Here is a 19,510-nt window from a genome sequence, read left to right on the forward strand (position 1 = left end):
TTGGAGCAAAAGTGATCCTGTCCTTCATCATTTGTTCCATTTTAACAACTAACTGCTATTCCCTGTGACCTGCAATTCTGGCCACATGATCCCCTACACTTAGCACTTCCCCCAGCCATTAAAGTTCCATCTCTGAAGACCTGGATCACATGCCATCTCCTCCTCCCTGCAGCCTTCTTCAACTCCCTCAAACCATTTTTAATTTCTCCCTCTTCTAAATTCTTTCAGACCCCCTCACCAAGCATGCTGGTTGGTTATGTTTTCGTCATTTCCTTTGCCTGGCTGTAAGCATCCTGAAGGCAGGTTATAGTCGGACTCAAATTCTCACCTCCCACAGAACTCTGCGCACTGCCTTGCACACAGCAATTATTCAATAACATTTCTAAAATGACAGAGTTAAGTAGCAAGCATTCTTGTCGATCCTGTAATCAAGGATGAACAGTATCCAGCTTCTGTAATGACAAGTACAATATTTACAGGAAGAGTGGTACAGAGAAGAATGGAGAGAAATCATGATGTGTGAATAGAATTCAAGAAGCATCTTAATACTGACGTTACAAATAGCCTGCCTTTGGTTACTAAAATAAGAAAATGTATAGCTACAGGCTACCACTGAAAAAGTCAGCCTGACTCTGCCTCGCTGCCCTTGGTCTTTAAAGATTTGATTAGTTTTTCCACTTTCTGATTCAGTGCTGCATCATGCCTCCACTCCAGAGCTAGAGCTAAGTAAGGCCTGTGATTTGGAAGGGATGATAAATTCATCGACTAAATAAAGTAACACTGTTTTCTCAGCACAAGTTCTAAAATACTTCAAAGGCTGTGGTATTTCACTAGCCTTGGCCATTGGGGTTAAAATTTATTAGTCAAAACAGAAAACTTTCTCATCAGATCCCATGTATTCCATTAGGCATGATATATAATGTCTCCCAATGTCTAATTATTAACGAGGACTATAAGTAAATCACAATCAGTATTAGGTCCTGATGTGTGCAGACAGGGTAAGAATTAAGCAATTCGGATGCTAAAGAATTTCTTTTTTGCCAATTTGCTTTTCCTTTCTTTTTCTTAAAAATAAAAAGAATTTTACAAGCATCAAGCCACTCTTCCTAATCCATAACAAAAGTAACAATATACAGAAAGTTCTATTGTTTGAAATTTCCAACAGTTCCCATTTCCAGTCCCATATTCCAGTCCCTTGGTCAGAACATCCTTCTGGTGTGTATCTTTTTTTCCCTTCCATATTTAATAAAGGTGATCAGAAGAGTTAAATATCCTTTGGGAGCTCAGTTCAGTCACTGACTATTCTGGAGCACTCTTGGGCAAGTTTCTTTTAATGGCACCAAACAATATATCATTTGTCTTGGAAGAATAAAGAGGAAGTCATTCAGAACTAGAGAAGATTTTACTACAGGGATTCACAAGTAAGAAACCGGAAGGGTAGTACTAACTTGTGTTCTGTAATGATGTCCTTTAGGATGTGAAGCCCAGCTGAAACAAAGCTTTCCCTGTCTTTCCGGCATTCTGCCTCTAGCATTCATACTCCAATAATTCTTCAGCCCCACCAGGATCAATAACCCATTGATTCTGCCACCTTTTCAGCAGCCTGCCTCTTCTCACATGCTCACTTCCCTCCTTCCTCAGGTGGAAGTGATTCCACAGGCCATCAGGAAAATCACTCCTGGTATACATTCTCAACTCCCTTGCATGCTGTCCCTTTGTCAAACAGATTCGCGATCCCTTGGGAACTGATGGGTCTTGGAATTCAGAACTTTTAGGATATGAGGAAGATAATACAGTGTTAAATAAAATACAAATGCCCCAGCAGAGTCTGGGATAGCACCCTAAAATCAAGCACATGAATATTTCTGCAGCAAAATACAGGAATCATCCCCACTAAGCGGGATAAATGAAACCCTAACAAGTTTATAATAGCTTCAGGTCAGATGTTGCCACCACAAAAGTTTGCCAAACTTACTAAAAACAAACAAATCAAACAAACAAACAAAAACAACAAACTGAGTTTTCAGAACTTTTTACATTTCAGAATTGCAGGTAAAGGATTAAGTACCTGTACTCCCTTGGCAACTCCCCCCCCCCCCCCCCCCCGCCCCACCCCAACCATGTTAAACGTGCATCCATGCAGCTGAACTGCCTGGAGAAAAAGACAAGACCATGTGAATGGGGGTCCCCCATTTGAAAGTCATTAACCCTGACCTCATGTGGATCTTCTGTGCTACCTGACAACTCCCCTGTGGGTTTCCCTTCTACTCACTCTCCCACTCTGTTGGGAGACTCTGCCATGCCTCCTCTTTTCTCAAACCTCCTGCCTCTGCCACATCTTCTCTCAGCTTCTTGACTCAAAGTTAAGACAAAAGGAGACAAAAGCACCCTGATGAGCATTTCCACATGCTTCCACAGTATCTCCTTGCAAGTGTACCCGTATACTCTGCCTTCCCTCCTCTATGTATGGATGAAATGTTTGTCAGAACAACTTCTCTGGACTTGAATACTCACCACCAATTCTCACCTCCACTGAATCATTTCCACCAGCAAAGTACATTTCCTCTCTTAAAACAAAACAAAACACTCTCCCAAACTTTCCCTTTCAGCTGCTCCATTTCTCTATTCTCTTAACAGCAAGCCTACTCAAGAGCTGCCTAGACTCAGCATCTCCAATTTTTCTCCTACCATTCCTTTTTGAACCCACTTTATCATTCTACCAAAACAGTTCTTGTCAAGGTCACCATGATTTCCACCTTGCTGACACCAATGGTCAATTTTTCAGTCCTTATGTCACTTGTGCACACTTGACATAGGTCGTTCTCTTCTTTAAAAAAAAAAAAAAAAAAAGCTTTATTCAGATATAATTCACAGACCATACAATTCACCAATTTAAACTGTATGATTCAATGGTTTTGTATAGTCACAGACTTGTGCAACCATCACCACAATCAATTTCAGAATATTTTCATCACTTTCAAAAGAAACCCATTACCCATTACTTTTCACTTGCATTTTCCTCCTATGACCCCCAACCCTAGGCAGCCATTAATCCACTTTCTCTCAATGCAGATGTGCCTACTCTGGGTATCTCATATATACAGATCATACAATAGTAGTCTTTTGTCACTGACTTCTTTCACTTAGCATACTGTTTCCAAGGCTTATCCATGTTGCAGCAAGTCATCGGCACTTCATGCCTTTTTATAGCTGAATACCACTCTATTGCATGGGTATACACTTTGTCCAACCATTTATCAGTTGAGGGACATTTGGGCTGCTTCCTTTGTGGCTATTATGAATAATGCTGTGAATATTCATGTACAAGTCTTAGTGTGGGCAAATGCTTTCATTTCTCTTGAGTATACACTTAACAGTGAAACTGCCACGTCATAGGGTAACTCTAAGTTTAATGTTTTGAGGAACAGCCAAACTTTTCCAGAGGTTGCACCAATTTATATGCCCACCAGCAATGTGTGAAGGTTCCAAATTTTCCATATCTTTGCCAACACTTGCTATCATCTTTTTGAGTCTGCTAGTACTTACTTTATGCACCTTTGCATTTATATTCATAAGAGATACTGGTCTGGAATTTTCTTGTGCTGCTTTTGTCTGGTTTTGGTTTCAAGATGATACCACATTTCCTCCTTCTTGAAACACTTTTACATGGAACCTGGGAAATCACTCTTCCTTCACTCTCTTACTGGTTGCTCTTTCTCAATCACCTTTGCTGGCTGCCCTGTATCTCCCCAACCTCTAAATGTTTGAATGTCCCAGGATCAAAGTTTGAATCAATTCTTTTTTTCTCTCTCGCTTCATTTTCTAGGTGATCTTGTTCAGTCTCATTGCATTAAATACAATCTATATGCTGATGGCTCTCAAATTTATACCTTCAAGCCCAGATCTTCCTACGGACTCCAAAATTATACATATAACTACCTCTTCAACAACTCCACATGAATGTTTCCGAAGTAATCTAAACTTAATATAATTGATAATCAAAATAATTAAAGCCAAAACAAGTCTATGGGGGGAGGGGGGAGCTTAATAAAACCAAAACTTAGTTCCAGCTTTCTCCTCCAAATTAGCTTCTCTCATTGTTTTCCCCATCGCAGTAAATAGCAATTTCATCCTTCCCACTGCTCAGCCCAAAAACCTTAGTCATTTGGACTCCTTGCTTTCCACACCCCATATGAAATTCAATGGCAAATTCTGTCAGTTCAACTTTAACATAAGTTCAGAATCCAACTACTTTGCACTCCTTCCAAAACCACCCTAGTCCCAACTACCACCATCTCTTGCCTGGATTATCACTAGAGTCTCTTAACTGGCTTCTTGTTTACCACCTTATGCCCCTACAGTTTATTCTCAACACAGACAGCAGAGTGATTCTTTTAAAATATTAGTCCAATCATGTGACTCCTCTGTTCAAAACCCTTTAGTGATTTCCCATCTTAGTTGCAATAAAAGCCAAAATGTTACAGTGGCTTACAGGTCCTATAGTACCTGGCCCTCCATTACCTCTCTTTCCTCCTCTATCACTCTTTCTTGCCTAGTCTACCCCAACGACACTGGCCTCCATGAATTTCCTAGAACATGCTAGCCTCCACCGTGCCTCAGAGCTTTTGTACTTGCCATTCCCTTTGTTCCCAACACTCTTCCTCCAGATACTTGCATGACTGTTATTTGTTTCCTTCAAGTCTCTGCACAAACACAACCTTATCCCCTGAACATCCTACAAAAAAACAGTGACTGTCCTATCTCTACCCTGGAATTCCTTTCACCCATGCCAGGTTTTAGAATCTTCTACTGTACAGTCACAATATATTTCCCCTTTCATCCTATCTCTGAGCTAGAATGGATGCTCACATGGACAGAACTTTGCTTTGTTGTAGCCTCTAACAGAGCTCCAAGAGAACTTTCTATGATGAGGAAATATTCTGTATTTGCATTGTCCAATACCATAGCCACTAGCACATGTGGCCACTTGAAATGTGGCCAGTATGAATGAGGAACTGAATTTTTAGTTTTATTCTATTTTAATTAATTTAAATTTAAATACTACATGTGGCTAGTAGCTACCGCATTGGCTAGCACAGCACAGCCTAAAATAGCAGTTAGTCAAAAATACATAGTAGGTATGCAAATATTTATTGAATGAATGATGGAAGGAAGAAAGAAATCTGAAGGTTTTTTTTTCTCCTTAGCTTTTTATTATGGAAAACTGCAGAAATACACAAAAGTAGGACATAGCAAAATGAACCCTCCAATACCAATCACCAACTTGAAGGCTCTTCTAACCTGAAATAAGTTTCAGTGGATACTGACATCTCAATCCAGCTTCTAACAATTACCATATTCTTGGAAAATAGAGAATTTATATTATCCAGAGTTTATATCAAACAGCATCTCTCATGGTCTTTTAGAGATTATAGAGAAATGACTTTAGCAATCAGATCAGATATATGTTGGGGGAAAAACTGGTATGCAAATCAGTGCTTGAGGCAGACACATACATGTATGTTTTTATATCAAGGACCTGATTACTCTCTTCCACCATTTACTTTCTCCACATAAATTTTAATGAAGTCACACTCTTAAAGGAGGAGCTATGTGACCATACAAATTAAGAGAGAACTTCACTCTTGTAAGATGACACAAATTCCTTGGGCAGGGATTTTGTCTTCTTAGTCTTTAAAAACCTATCACCTGGTATAATAAATGTTAATTGAATGAAGTTCATAATTGCATAAAAGTGATACATATGAACTGTCAGAGTGCAAAAGATACACTGGACCTTTCCTAAACAGATATATTCTGAAAAGGAAATTTTCAAATGGATTTTCAACATGTCAGATCAAAACGCAGTTTAATATGCTGAAAACAAAAATCAAACCCGGAGTACAAATTCTTGGATTTCAATGTCCTAACTCACTAGGTGGGGTGCTCCTTATACTAGTCATATACTTGCTTTAGGCTCCAGTTTGTAAAAAGACAGTTTGGCCTTGATGTTCTTCAAAGATGCTATCTAACTTTAAACCAATTATGTTCTATCCTAGATCCCCAATACACAAAAATTTTAAAAGATGCTGATTAACTTCTTTCTATGCTAGATCGTTTCCCCTAAAATTTACCTTAAAGGAGCTTTACATTGCAGGTGATTTAATATGAAGACATCATAACCTACTTTAGGGAAGTAGTGTTCCCTGTTTCTTGAGAAGTACCAAATTCTTCACTTGGGGCCACTGCTGGAGTCCTATGTCTGATTTACACTCAGCTGGCTGGCTTTGTGCTTATTAGTACAGAAAAGGCAATTTTGGCCACATATTTGCCTAGTAAATTCCCAAGATACCACCTGTGTTTGAAAAAGTTTCTTCAACAGTTCTAAGCCAATTCTTATCTCTTTCCTAGCTGGCTCCATAAAATGTACTGTTTCAGGTTTTGTTCTGAGGTTTTGCCTTTGTTAAACGAGGTAGTATTACTAAAGTCGTGCTCTGATGTTTTTCAAAGCAAGGGAACAGAAAGAAATGAGGGCTAGCCATGTAAACCTTCCCTTGACATTACTGTTGGATGAAATTTCTGGACCTTGCATTTAAAATGTGGCTTTGAGGGGTGCCTGGGTGGCTTAGTCGGTTGAGCGTCTGACTCTCGGTGTTGGCTTAGGTCATGATCTTGCAGTTTGTGGATTCGAGCCTCACATCAGGCTCTGTGCTAACAGTGCAGAGCCTGCTTGGGATTCTCTCTCTCTCCCTCTCCCACTGCCCCTCCCATGCATGCTCTCTCAAAAAAAATAAATAAACTTAAAAATAAAATGAAATAAAATGTGGCTTTTGGCCTCCTATTTCGTGCAGCTTCCACAATAACGAGCCCAGGCTAGCAGTCAAATGCCAATATTGATGCTGACTTTGGGTCTAAACACTGACAGATCAACAATGGCAGTACAGAAGTTAGAATGTATCTCAAATAAAATTCTTATACATGGTACACAAAATAATCTTGTAATTAGTAAAACTAGAGTTGAATTGGACACTGATATTTGGTTTGGGTTTTTTTTTTTTTTAAAACATCTATACTATGCCTCAAGGAACCTAGCTGATTAATTATCTGCTATATGTTTAGCCATGATATCAATTTTCAAGTTTATGTATTTCATATATAAGTCCGCTCTAAAATAATCATAAAGGTCTATGTGTAGTAAGTCTTATCAAATTTTTTAAGCTTATTTTTATCTATCTATTTAAGAAAAAAATTTTTTTAAATGTTTTTTAATGTTTATTTATTTTTGAGAGACAGAGAGACAGGGACAGAGCTCAAGAGGGGAAGGTCCAGAGAGAGAGGGAGACACAGAATCTGAAGTAGGCTCCAGGCTCCGAGCTGTCAGCACAGAGCCCGACGCGGGGCTCAGACTCACGAACCGCAAGATCATGACCTGAGCCGAAGTCGGATGCTTAACTGACTGAGCCACCCAGCTGCCTTCCCAAAATTTTTTAATGTTTATTTATTTTTGAGAGAGAGAGACACAGAGTGCGAGTAGGGGAGGGGCAGAGAAAGAGGGAGGCACTGAATCTGAGGCAGGCTCCAGACTCTGCCCCCTACACAGGGCTCGAACTCACAAACCACAAGATCATGACCTGAGCCAAAGTCAGAGGCTCAACTGACTGAGCCACCCAGGCGCCCCTATTTTTATTTATTTTGAGAGAGAGATAGAGAGCAAGTGGAGGAAGGGCAGAGAGAGAGAGAGACAGAGAGAGAGAGAGAGAGAGAGAGAGAGAGAGAGAGAGAATCTCAAGCAGGCTCTGAGCTGTCAGTGCAGAGCCCGACCTGGGGCTAGAACTTATGAACTATGAGATCATGACCTGAGCCAAAGTCAGACACTTAACCGACTAAACCACCCAGGCGCCCCTAAATTTTGTAAAAATGTTTTATTTATTTGTGTGTGTGTGTGTGTGTGTGTGTGTGTGTGAGAGAGAGAGAGAGAGAGAGAGAGAGAGAGAGAGAGAGAGAGATGGAGTACGAGCGGGGCAGGGGCAGAGAGAGAGGGAGACACAGAACCCGAAGCAGGCTCCAGGCAAACCATGAGATCATGACTTGAGCCAAATTTGGATGCTTAGCCCCAGGTGCCCCAAATTTTATCAAATTTTCAAGAAACATAACTCATGTTTCAAGTAAGAGTAACATCTAAAAGTAAAATTAAAAATGAAATACTGCTCTGAACAAAGGTATCTGTTTTTTGACAACTAATTAAAAGGAACAGGTTCAAATTAAACTTTGAAGTATATTATTAACCATCAACTGAACCACTGGAAAGATACATGCCAACAATATTGTATTGCCATTAACCATAGGAATGGCTTGAGACATCTTACTCACACTAAGATCTAAATGTATGCAATTAAAGCCACCATATCAACTGTCCATATTAATCACTCACCAATTTAATTAAGGTAAACCATCTTGCCAGAAAGCTTGCCTCTTCTCTCTTTCTTAACATTATCGACTTTTACAGTTCAACGAATTAGTAATTACTTGCTTATGCCACTATCAAATGTGTTGGATACAGAAGTCCAGCATGTGGCAAGGTCAGTTATAGACATGTCCTGATGGCATGTGAAAGGAGAAATTTAACCCATCAAAGTGGTCGTCGAAAGAGCAAAACCTATTATGCCTTTCTCTAGACACTCCTGGTTAAATTCAAAGTGACAGGACAAACCAGATCAAAACCAAACAGAGCCAGAAGCAACATACAAAATCCTAATATACCCTTAGAAATCCAGGAATCGATTTGTCAATATCTAAGCTCAATTAGCCCTTTCAGAACAAAATACCTCATGAAGTGACAAGAAACTAGTTTGAGGTCTGGGATATGAAAAGAATAAAAGCAGTCACTTTATATAGCTTATTGTTAAGTGCAGTCATATCTCAACCTGGAGATATTGTGGGGATTAAATAAAGATGTATGTCAAGTACCTATCTACTAAGCCAAGGAGATGGCACATAACCAATGTTCAGTAAATGTTAGCCCTTCCTCAAATCGTTAAAGGATGCAGACTTATCAAGTCAAAGATCAACTGATGGTTTAAAAAAGCAAATGAAAGCAAAGGAAAACCTTACATGGTGATATAGACAACGTATCTTCTAGAACTCAGCACACAGGATAATGAAAATGAAAAACAGACACTGAAAACATTTCTCAATGGCTCATCCTTTGTGGTCATTTACAACCGTCCTGTTTTGTGAAATTGTCTTTAGGGATGAGCTTTGATAAGAAATAGGCCAAGTGCAAACTAATTCCACTTGAGAGGGAAACTGCAATGCCTACAGCAGGTGAACAGTTTCTCTCATGAAATCTTTCCACTGGGTATACTTCAAGCTTTTAGCAATTCCAGTTTCCAGACAAACCAGTAACACAACTATAAAGCTAATTTTTTCATCAGAATTGTTAAGTAACAGGAGTTCAATAAATCATTTGCCTTCTAAGAAGAAAAAAATGACTTTCCAACACAAATAATATTTCTTCTGGTTATAAGAAAATGATGCTTATTTACAAACCAAAAGGTATAATACTATAGTGAAGTCTTTTTATGGCTCAAGAATGAAATATTTAAGAAATAAAGGTACAGAAAGAACAGGACTCGGGTCTCAAAAATCTTGAGATCAAGCATTCATGTCACCATTTACTATACAGCTTCCAGGAAGTTACTTAACTTCTCAGGGATGCAGTTTCTTTTAAAGTTCTTTCAGCTCAAAAATGATATGATTACTTATGATATCTGATACTCTTCAGTGTCTGAGTATGTATACACATACACATGTCGCTTTATTAAATAATACAGATATATTTTCAAAGTTGTAGTAATTAAAGGCCCATTATGAAACAAAGGGAGAGAGAGAATGAATGAATGAATGTGTGTGTGTGTGTGTGTGTGTATGTTGGGTATTCTGACCCTGAATATCATTCTCAGTAGTTAGGGCATTTACACAGCCTGAATTAACCAAGTAAGCCTTTAAACCCTTACAATGAAACATTAAAATTCAATGTGGCTATAATCTCTTCCTTACAAAACACGGACCCAAAGAGTCTGGCTTCAAGTATGGTTAAAAGAAAAAAAAAAAAGGCGAAGTGTATTATATTCACCACCCAGCTCTTCCATATGACCACATTAAAAAAAAACACAAATGAAAACTCACAGGCCCATTGTAATACATTGTGCCACTTCTGAATGCAACACTTAGCTCAGGCTTACTACCCTGACAAATAAAGGAAAGCACTTTATGAAGCCAATTTAATTGGGAGGTGACAGAAAACATACAGCCATTTTCTTTAGCCTTATCATTGAATTGGCTTCAGCTCCAATCTCGGGCAAATCCCACTCAACAGAAGAAATTAACCAGGTCAGCAGAACAGGTGCTGTGCTGTGTCTGTCAAGGGCCTGGCATCACCACAATTACTTGCACACAATGAAGCAGTAATCTTCACAGATCATCTCTCCCAAGAAGTATATTGGGGAGGGAGAGGAAAACTGAAGGGAGGCGGGGGGAAAGTGGGAAGAATAAGAGGAATAGGAGGCAAAGAGAAAAGGCAAGAAGAGAAAATGAATGTGCAGCTGCCTTGCGGCTCAGCAGATGTCGGGATGTGATGTACGAGGCTAGGATAAGCTGTCGGAGCCCGCTGCCAAAGAGTGGTAAGTGATTAAAGCCTGCACAGTTCTAAGCACCATATTTAGAATCTGCGGGGTTTCAGGACTTGCACCCATTCCTTGCTGTGCTGCCAGATGTTGGCAACTGGTCCAGTTCCTACTGACTGTGCATGGATGGCAGCAGTTGGTGCAGCAGCAAAGCAATCTGGAATGCTTCCGGAGATGCTGTACATTAACAAGTGTCACCCATCATTCACCTTTACAGAAGGCTGAAACAACTCCAATTTGCTGCCACTTCCCTCTTGGGAAACGGCCAAGATAAAGTTGCGCCTGGCAGCCCCATTTGTTTCACTCAGGTGTTTCAGCTGCCTTGCTGACCTCTATTAGTTTAAGTTTTAATTTAGATTAACCCCAGCACCCCAATTAACCAGCAAGGGGAAAAGCTAAGATGTGACTAGTCATAACTCTGAAATCAGAATTTATCGAAGGTAAAATTATTAATTGGGATGAAGGGCCAATCAAGTAATGCTATTTCTTTTTAAACAGACCTCTAGGAAAAAAAAAAAAAATCAGACCAAGGATTGCCAGTGGAAGCAACTTCTTTCTCCCCAGTAATTTCAGTTTATTTTATTAAGCCTATTTAATTTATGATGCACTTTCCATCGAACAATGTACACTTCAATTAATGAAGACTGGAGCATTTTTGATTGTCTCCCATGATCTCACACAGTTATACAGCATTAATATCCCATATCAGGTAATTCCTTATAGACACTCTAGAACAAAATAGAGTTCCCTACTCTTCTGACAAATGGATATAATAAGAGAAGAAAAGGAAAAAAGAATCAGGACCTCTGACTAGGAACACCTGAGGCCACACCAATCCTCTTTCTTACACCCTCTCATCATTACTTTTAAGACTCACTTATGGCAATAATTTCATTGAACACTCCAGAGTGAACAGAAAGATTATTAGAGGGTCTCTTTCTCTTCTAATGGCAAAGACTCAGAGGTATCCCCTATATAGAATCACCTGTTCTATTGGCCCTGTAGTGTAATTTTCCCAAATTTTTTCCTTCATATTCCCAATACATAATACATCATGGCTAAACCTTCAACAAGCAGTTGAAATTCCTTGGCAAAGTTAATACACTAAAAATTCAGCAGAGAAAAAAAGGGTATCTCGATAAATAATGGCTCAACAAAAGCTGGTGCATCACTGCTGAATAGCCTCCTTAATTCCCAGAGCTAGAAAGGGGACATCCTAAAGCAGATTTCATTAAGTATAACTTACCCGGAGACCCAGGATTACAGGAAAATATTTTAGTTCTTTAGAATAGCCCAAACTACATTCAGAGTCACCAGCATCATTAAAAAGAGCAGCATGCCAGCAGACAATAATATCAAGGGAAAGAACTGAGGGACATTTGCAAAGAGGGATCAACAGCTGGGCCATATTTTGACTTCTACCAATTCTTTCTGTCTTCAAAACATTACACTGTAATTATAATCAATGGTAGCAGACAATCTCAACACATATTTAACTGATTTGAAGAGGCACCCCCCCCCCCCACACACACACACACACAAAACACAAGAGACTTAATAGGTAATAGAACCAGAAGTTCAATTCAAGAACTCTGGGATCCCAGCCCTTTAGCTCCATATCCCAATCTAACAGTAATAGTACAAGAAACCAAATAACTAGCAAAAAGTCCTCTATTACATTAATATTCTCAAAAATGTCTAAGAATGAACCACCTGACTCGAAGAAGCTCAGCTGTTTTACACATAATTTATACTCTGCAGCAACTAACAAAGTAGTTGTAGTTGTTTTCATTTCAAAAGGAAAAACACAAGACAGGAAAGGAAAAACAGATTCAGAACTACACAGTAAGTCAATTCTGAAGACAGCACTTCTAACTCCCTGACTCTATCCTCCTTCCAAAGTAGACCAGAGAATTCTATGAGCTGTTTTAAAATGCTAACACCTGATCTGTAACAAAAGAAAAGAGTATGAAAATTATACCTGGTGGTAAAAGTCATCGTCATCAAAGATTTCTCCATCCAAGTCCTTCAGGTGGGCATTGGCAGGGGCTTGAGGAAGGATCTCCTGAATCAAGGAGAAAAGAGGAAGGAGTGAATCCAAAAAGGTTATTGAAGTAATGTAGCTACTACATATAATGTGTATGACAGTCAAAGCACTTTTCCTTAAGATATAAAGAACTCTTAAATTAAAGAACAAAAACATTCCAATAAAAAAAGTAGACAAAAACATTAATAGGCACTTGACAGAAAAAGAACCATAAACGATCAATAATCATATAAAAATGTTTAACCTCATTCTAATTAAATACATGAAAATTAAAATAAGATGACACCATTTTTCACTTCTAAAACTGGCAACAATCAGTGCCAGAAAACCCAGCTGGTGGAAATGGGAACTAATACAACCTTTCTGGAGGGAATCAGTAACACGTGTCAGGATTTAAAATGTGGGGGCGCCTGGGTTAAGCTAAGCGTACAACTTCGGCTCAGGTCATGATCTTGCAGTTTGTGGGTTTGAACCCCACGTTGGGGTGTGTGCTGACAGTGTGGAGCCTGCTTGGGATTCTCTATCTCTCTCTCTCTCTGCCCCTCCCCCACTCATGCTTTCTCTCCCTAAATAAACTTTTAAAAAAACGTGTACTCTCTTTGATTTGCTATTTCCACTTTGAGAAATCTATCCATATGTCCACACAAATACACATATTATAAATGCTCATGAATGTTTCCAATAGCACTGTCTCTAAAGCTGGAGACAACAAAAATATCCACTGTTTAAATAAATTATAGTACACACCCATAAGAGGGAATGTTCAGTAGCCATTAGGAAAAATGAAATTGATCTCTATATAATCGATCTCTAGGAAAATTTAAATTTAAAAATTATAAGATTTTACATATAGTTTATAATATTTTATATATTTATAAATACACATATCCATTCCATTTAATTAAAAATATGTAACCATATTTCTATATAGATATATGTGTCATATGTGTATATAGTTATATGAATAGAAAAAGCTTGTTATAACTGTGAACATTGGTTCAATCTAAGAAGCGGAATTTTACTTTTCATTTTAAATTCTTTTGAATTTTGAAAAAAATTATTAAGTATATGTTTCTATAAATAAAAGTTTCCTTTAAACAAAAGAATTTGTTCTAATTTTGGATCCTTTTCTGTAGTATCTACATGTCCAATATAAAGCCTAAAGTACACACTCACTTCAATACTGACATTTCCAAAGAAGCAGCTTTAAAACTGAATTATAAAAACTGGATTATGAATGCTTCCATTACCAGACTCCTATCAAACTCAAAAATAAGAGAAGACTACACAGAAGTTAACAATAGCCCCATTTTAAAACAATTTTGTCCTTCCATATACTCTTACTTTGTCAACAATCTAGTAAAGTAGTGCTTTTTCCCTTTCTTTCACTAACTTCTTATACCAAGAATGACATCTACAAGCAGGTGATTGGATTTTTCAGCTAATTAGCCTCATAGAAACTACTCACGGTAATCACCCAGCATCACACAGCTCTTACCAGTTGTCCTGGCAAACTCTCCGGGACAGGCTGCGCTGATGGTTCAGGTTTGCCAAGAACTCGGTAGATGGAGCGCTTGGTCTGTGTCCTTCGAAGTAATCTTTCTTTGTCCATCAGAATATGATCGATCTGAGTCAAGATTGAGCGTTCAAAGGCACCAAAACCCTGCAACATTAACCAGTGTCAGATAATGCAGAAAGTGTGTGCTGAAGGCAGCTACATTGGTTTCTCTATCTTTCTGTGTCAGCAGAGAAGCAGACGATCCTCCTCTCAGGAAGGACTTTGTATTACAGACCGAGTTCCTGAATGGCTGTAACTGTTCTCAGGAAAAAAAAAAAATTAGTCTTAAGCAGGTTGTATTACTTTCCTATACCCAGAGAGTAACTTCTGCATCTTTCATAACTGTTTAAAAATCTACTTCTTTAAGTAGTTTGTGTTCCCAAACATCTGAACACTTATGAGGCCATAATTTCTAGAATAAAATATTCTTTCTAATAAAGTTAAAATCCCAGGTCTGAATAGTATAAACCCCAATGGTGGGAGTTCAGTAAATTTTCTACAGTAATGACCGATTACTATTACATCATGACATTATAATGAGCTACATAAATATAAGATGCATGAGCTGTAGTTCCAATTTCTTAAAACTGCTTCAGGTGGCCACAACCTCTGTTACACACATGTACTTACATGCACGTGCACGCGCGCACACACACACACACACACACACACACACCTTCCCCAGTTTTCCAGAAGCCAGCTTGGTTTTATCATGCCATTTCTGAAGTGTGCGGTTCCTATAGACTGTGAAGTCGGCAAAACGCTTAGCCATGAAGCTGGGATAGTCCTCCATTTCTAGCTTCCTCTTTGGTGGGGCCTTTCTCTGCTTCTTCTCTTCTACTAGCTCTTCATCTTCACTGGAAATCTCTTCCTCACTAGAAAACCAATAAGAACACTAAGTCCAACGAAAACAAACATTACCCAAATAAAAAGCTAAGCTCACATGATGTCGAGTATTTAGGCCTTCCCTATTCTGTCTACATTTTCAATAACATCATAGATGTGAGGATGGCTTTTTCTGTTTGAAAAGAATGTTCATGAGGTCAATCAAAAACTCATGTAACTTTTCAAATAAATATAAAAACTACTGGCTTAGAAATATTTTTTTAAAAGGTAAGCAAACCGTAAAAATAAATGAGGTTGTAAAAACATTATTAGAAATGCATATGAACCAGGCCTCTACTGTTACAAGATGGGTCTTTAAAAATTAAACACATAATCATACTTTTATGACCTTAATCCCCAAATCAATAAGGGCAATGTGTCTCCCTGTAACGAATTGTTCAGGAAAGCTGAATAATAGTAGTCTAATCACAGGAAGAGAGCCAAATGTGAAGAAAACTCAAAGGGGTAGGCAGCAGAATGGAAAGTATGTTGCAATAAATGCAACTTCCATGAGAAAGTAATACAACCTCCACCTATCAAGCCAATTGCCCTCAATGGACTACTTACTGACCCCAACACATAGTAGGTGCTCAATAAATGTGAGCTTACTTATTATCCCTGCAACTAACTCAGTGGAAAAGAATGGAGCAGAAGATAAGCCCAGGGGAAAAAAAAGCAAGCAGGTACCATACACAGCAAGTTCAAACAATGGGTGGTACAGGGGGGTGTGGGGAAATCCTTCATCAAATGTGACAATTTCAGAAAACAGGTTTACTCTGCTCTTTTCTGAAAAATTTCTACCCTTCAAAATAACTACTTCTTCCCTCACTGAAAAGGAAATGGTTGTGACCAGCAATTCCATGGTATTGGCACAAAGGGCTTCATAAACGTTAATTAAGAATATTGGGGTGCCTGGGTGGCTCAGTTGCCTGAGCGTCCGACTTCAGCTCAGGTTATGATCTCATGGTTTGTGGGTTTGAGCCCGGCGTTGGGCTCTCTGCTCACAGCTCGGAGCCTGGAGCCTGCTTCGGATTCTGTATCTCCCTCTCTCTCTGCCCCTCCCCCACTTGTGCTCTGTCTCTCAAAAATAAATAAACATTAAAAAAAAAAAAAAGAATATTAACAATGTGCTTTCATCTCCCAATTTAAACAAATCTAAAGAGAAGGCAAGCGTTTTGCAGATGCCCACAAAGGGGAGCAAGTCCAAGTAAATATAAAAATGAAAAACCCTATTCCCAATTTATGTGCTATCCTGGCCACCAGTTAAATATAAGAGGCTCTTTCTGTTTTACTAACAGTAAGTCTGACATCTGCCTGCAGAGGATTTGGCTTTTTCATAAATGATGGGAAACTATTCAGATTAAAATAAGCAACTCCATAGCTCCATTCTTTCCTTACCTTTCTGCTTTGGCCTTTGTCCCGTCTACTAGATATCTAGTGTCTGGGTACTGGAAAAGTAACTCTTCCTGAAGATCTACCAATGACCTCAACAATGCTTTAAGGGCCTTGTGACCTGGGAAATAGAGCACAGAGAAGGAACAATTTATTATCTACAATTCTCCAAAATAGGCAACGACTATAACTCATGACTCCTGAGCAGTTCTGGCCAGGATAGGGGGCAGGCACAGGGTACCCACAGACTAAAAATTCTCTGAAATACCAAATTCCTGAAAGGAGATAATAACAGTGCCTAACTCACAGGCTTGTTGTGAGGAACAGGCGAGGTAACATACATAAGGTGTGTAGGGAAGGGTCTGCAATAAATTGTGGGTTCTTAAATTTAGTCAGATTGACAAATTCCTTCCCTGTCATCATAACCAGTCATTTTCCCCTATGGTGTTAGTTTCTACAAGCCACCAACCTCCTGGATTATCCCTCTATCAATCAATTCCTTAAGCAATTCCTTCTCTTCCAAACAGCACAACTTTGTCCTGGGATCCCTACCTCCACCACTGTCACTGCCGCCACCACCCTCCTACAGGAGATCTCATTTGCCTATGGTCTGAGGTGCCAAATTATTCACTCAATCTGTCATACATATTCTTTCATTTTTTAATTTCTTTAATGTTTATTTATTTTTGAGAGACAGAGAAACAGAGTGCGAGCAGGGGAGGGTCAAAGAGAGGGAGAGGGAGACACAGAATCTGAAGCAGGCTCCAGGCTCTGAGCTGTCAGCACAGAGCCCGATGCAGGGCTCGAACCCACGAACTGCAAGATCGTGACCTGAGACGAAGTCAGATGCTCAACCGACTGAGCCACCCACCCAGGTGCCCCTCTCTCGCACACGAAAAGTTCTTGTTCACATATGAAAACCCAAGCTAATGACTTACTGTTTGCCGTACTGAATTCTGTATTAAAATTTTTCACATCTAGAACACGTTCTTACCTGGTTCTTCTCGTAGCCGACAGGATGCGTTTGTAATAAAGCTGGTCAGGATTAAGTACACAGTCTATGGCTAAGAACTTTCAGAATAAAAACTGGCCCTCTGAGAACTGAACTCTTACCTTCTTTGTCAGCCTAAGCCTACTAAAGGGGCTAACTAGACACTGATAATCACTATTTATGCGTTGATAGCACTCAGACGTCTCTCCTATTATCGAGCTTCCACACTTCCAGCAACTGCAAGAAAATCTTCGCATGGATGCTCCATCAGTCCTCCAAATATACCACATCAGAAACAGAACTTTTCTCTTCCTACCTAATACTTCTCCCTTGTCTGATTTTCTCTTCTGTATAATGTGTTTTCATAGATCACTGACATTTTGGTGCCCTTATTCTATAGATTTAATCCATTGCTAAATCGTGTGATTTTCCATTCTTATTATTACTAATAGCTGTCCATTCATCTCTGGCCATGCTTCTATCACTCCTTCCCCCTTTCCCTTAAATAACTGTAACCTCACAAGCATCCCTACTTTCATTTAGCAATGCCTACATTCATTTTTATTTTACATTCGATAGGGACTTCAGCCCATACAAACTTCAGTTAGCGTTAATCACAGTTTTTAATGTCTTTTCTAGAAAAGGCTACATCTTGAGACAGAGCCCGTATTTTCCAAAGTGAAACCACAAACTTATTTCACATTTGCAAAGTAGTTTTTAAAACTCCCAAGACCTAACCTTGAAAATCTTATGTTAAGTAAAATAAGCCAGTTACAAAAGCACAAGTACTGTGTGATGCCACTTACACGAGGGACCTAGAATAGTCAAATTCATTGAAGAAAACTGAATGCTGGTTGCCAGCGGTGCAGGGGAGAGGGGAATATATAAGAGTTTCTGACTGAGATGAGAAAGTTTCGGAGATGGATGGTGGTAATGCTGGACAACCGTGTGAATGGACTTTGATACTGAACAATACATTTATAAATGGTTAAACTGGGAAATTTATGTCATGTACATTTTACCATAACTAAAAAAGAAAACACTTTCAAGTGATCCCAAGACCAGAGGATAATAAATGATTCTATCATCCCCGTTCATCTCTGTATAGAAAAAAATCATCTATAATCCTTCAATCTTGAGCTTAGTCAAAAAAGAACAAGAAAAACAACGAAATATTATTCAGCCCTTAAAAAGATGGAAATTCTGACACTTGTTACAACACATGGATACACCCTGAGAACATTATGCTGAGTGAAATAAACCAGTCATAAAAAGACAAGTACTATATCATTCCACTTCTATGAGGTACCTAGAGTACCTAGGGTACTCTATGAGGTACCTAGGGTAGTCAAATCCATAGAGACAGAAAGTAGAATGGGGGTTACCGGGGGTTGGGGGAAAGGGGAATGCAGACTTTAATGGGTATACAGTTTGAGGTTTATGAGATGGAAAAAGTTCTGGAGATTGGAGACACAACAATGTGAATGTACTTAACACTACTGAGCACTATTGTACACTCAGAAATGGTCAGGATAAATTGCTGAATCACTATGCTGTACACCTGAAACTAATATAACACTATATGTTAACTATACTAGAATTAAAATTAGAAATAAATTTAAAAATTAAAAAAATGGTCACAATAAATTTTATGTTAGGTAAATTTTAGGATATGTGTTTTTTACAATAAAAAATTTAAAAGAACAAGAAAAGCCAAGTGTCTGTCCCTGACTTCCTTGAGGTATCATGTGTCCATGATCTAAAATATGAAATCAAGAACCATGCAGGGAAGAAGCTGCAAAGCAGAGTCTGTAATGTTTATAGCTGCTTGCCCCCAAGAGCAAGTCATAATTTGACTCTAACATGTAGCATAACCAAGAAGTGTGAAAACATCCAACGAAAAGACTACTACTTTTAAGGGCCACTTTCAAGTAGCTATACAAGCCTTTTTA

At 38.8% G+C, this 19,510-nt stretch overlaps 1 protein-coding gene across 2 annotated transcripts in view; it reads right to left on the bottom strand.

Annotated features, from left to right (window-relative positions):
• Positions 1 to 19,510, bottom strand: part of AATF (apoptosis antagonizing transcription factor) — a 101,056-nt gene that overhangs the window by 46,753 nt on the left and 34,793 nt on the right. For both annotated transcript variants that reach the window (XR_008294455.1, XM_015078464.3), the window contains exons 5-8: positions 16,574 to 16,688; positions 14,967 to 15,165; positions 14,231 to 14,395; positions 12,667 to 12,750 (exon numbers count right to left, since the gene is read on the bottom strand). Coding sequence is in view for 1 of the 2 variants with exons in the window: in XM_015078464.3 (XP_014933950.2) it covers positions 12,667 to 12,750; positions 14,231 to 14,395; positions 14,967 to 15,165; positions 16,574 to 16,688 (563 nt within the window). In the remaining variant the exon portion in view is untranslated. The remainder of the gene's footprint in view (positions 1 to 12,666; positions 12,751 to 14,230; positions 14,396 to 14,966; positions 15,166 to 16,573; positions 16,689 to 19,510) is intronic.

Source organism: Acinonyx jubatus, chromosome E1, assembly GCF_027475565.1.
Source record: "Acinonyx jubatus isolate Ajub_Pintada_27869175 chromosome E1, VMU_Ajub_asm_v1.0, whole genome shotgun sequence".
In the NCBI taxonomy this organism is placed as follows: Eukaryota; Metazoa; Chordata; class Mammalia; order Carnivora; family Felidae; genus Acinonyx; species Acinonyx jubatus.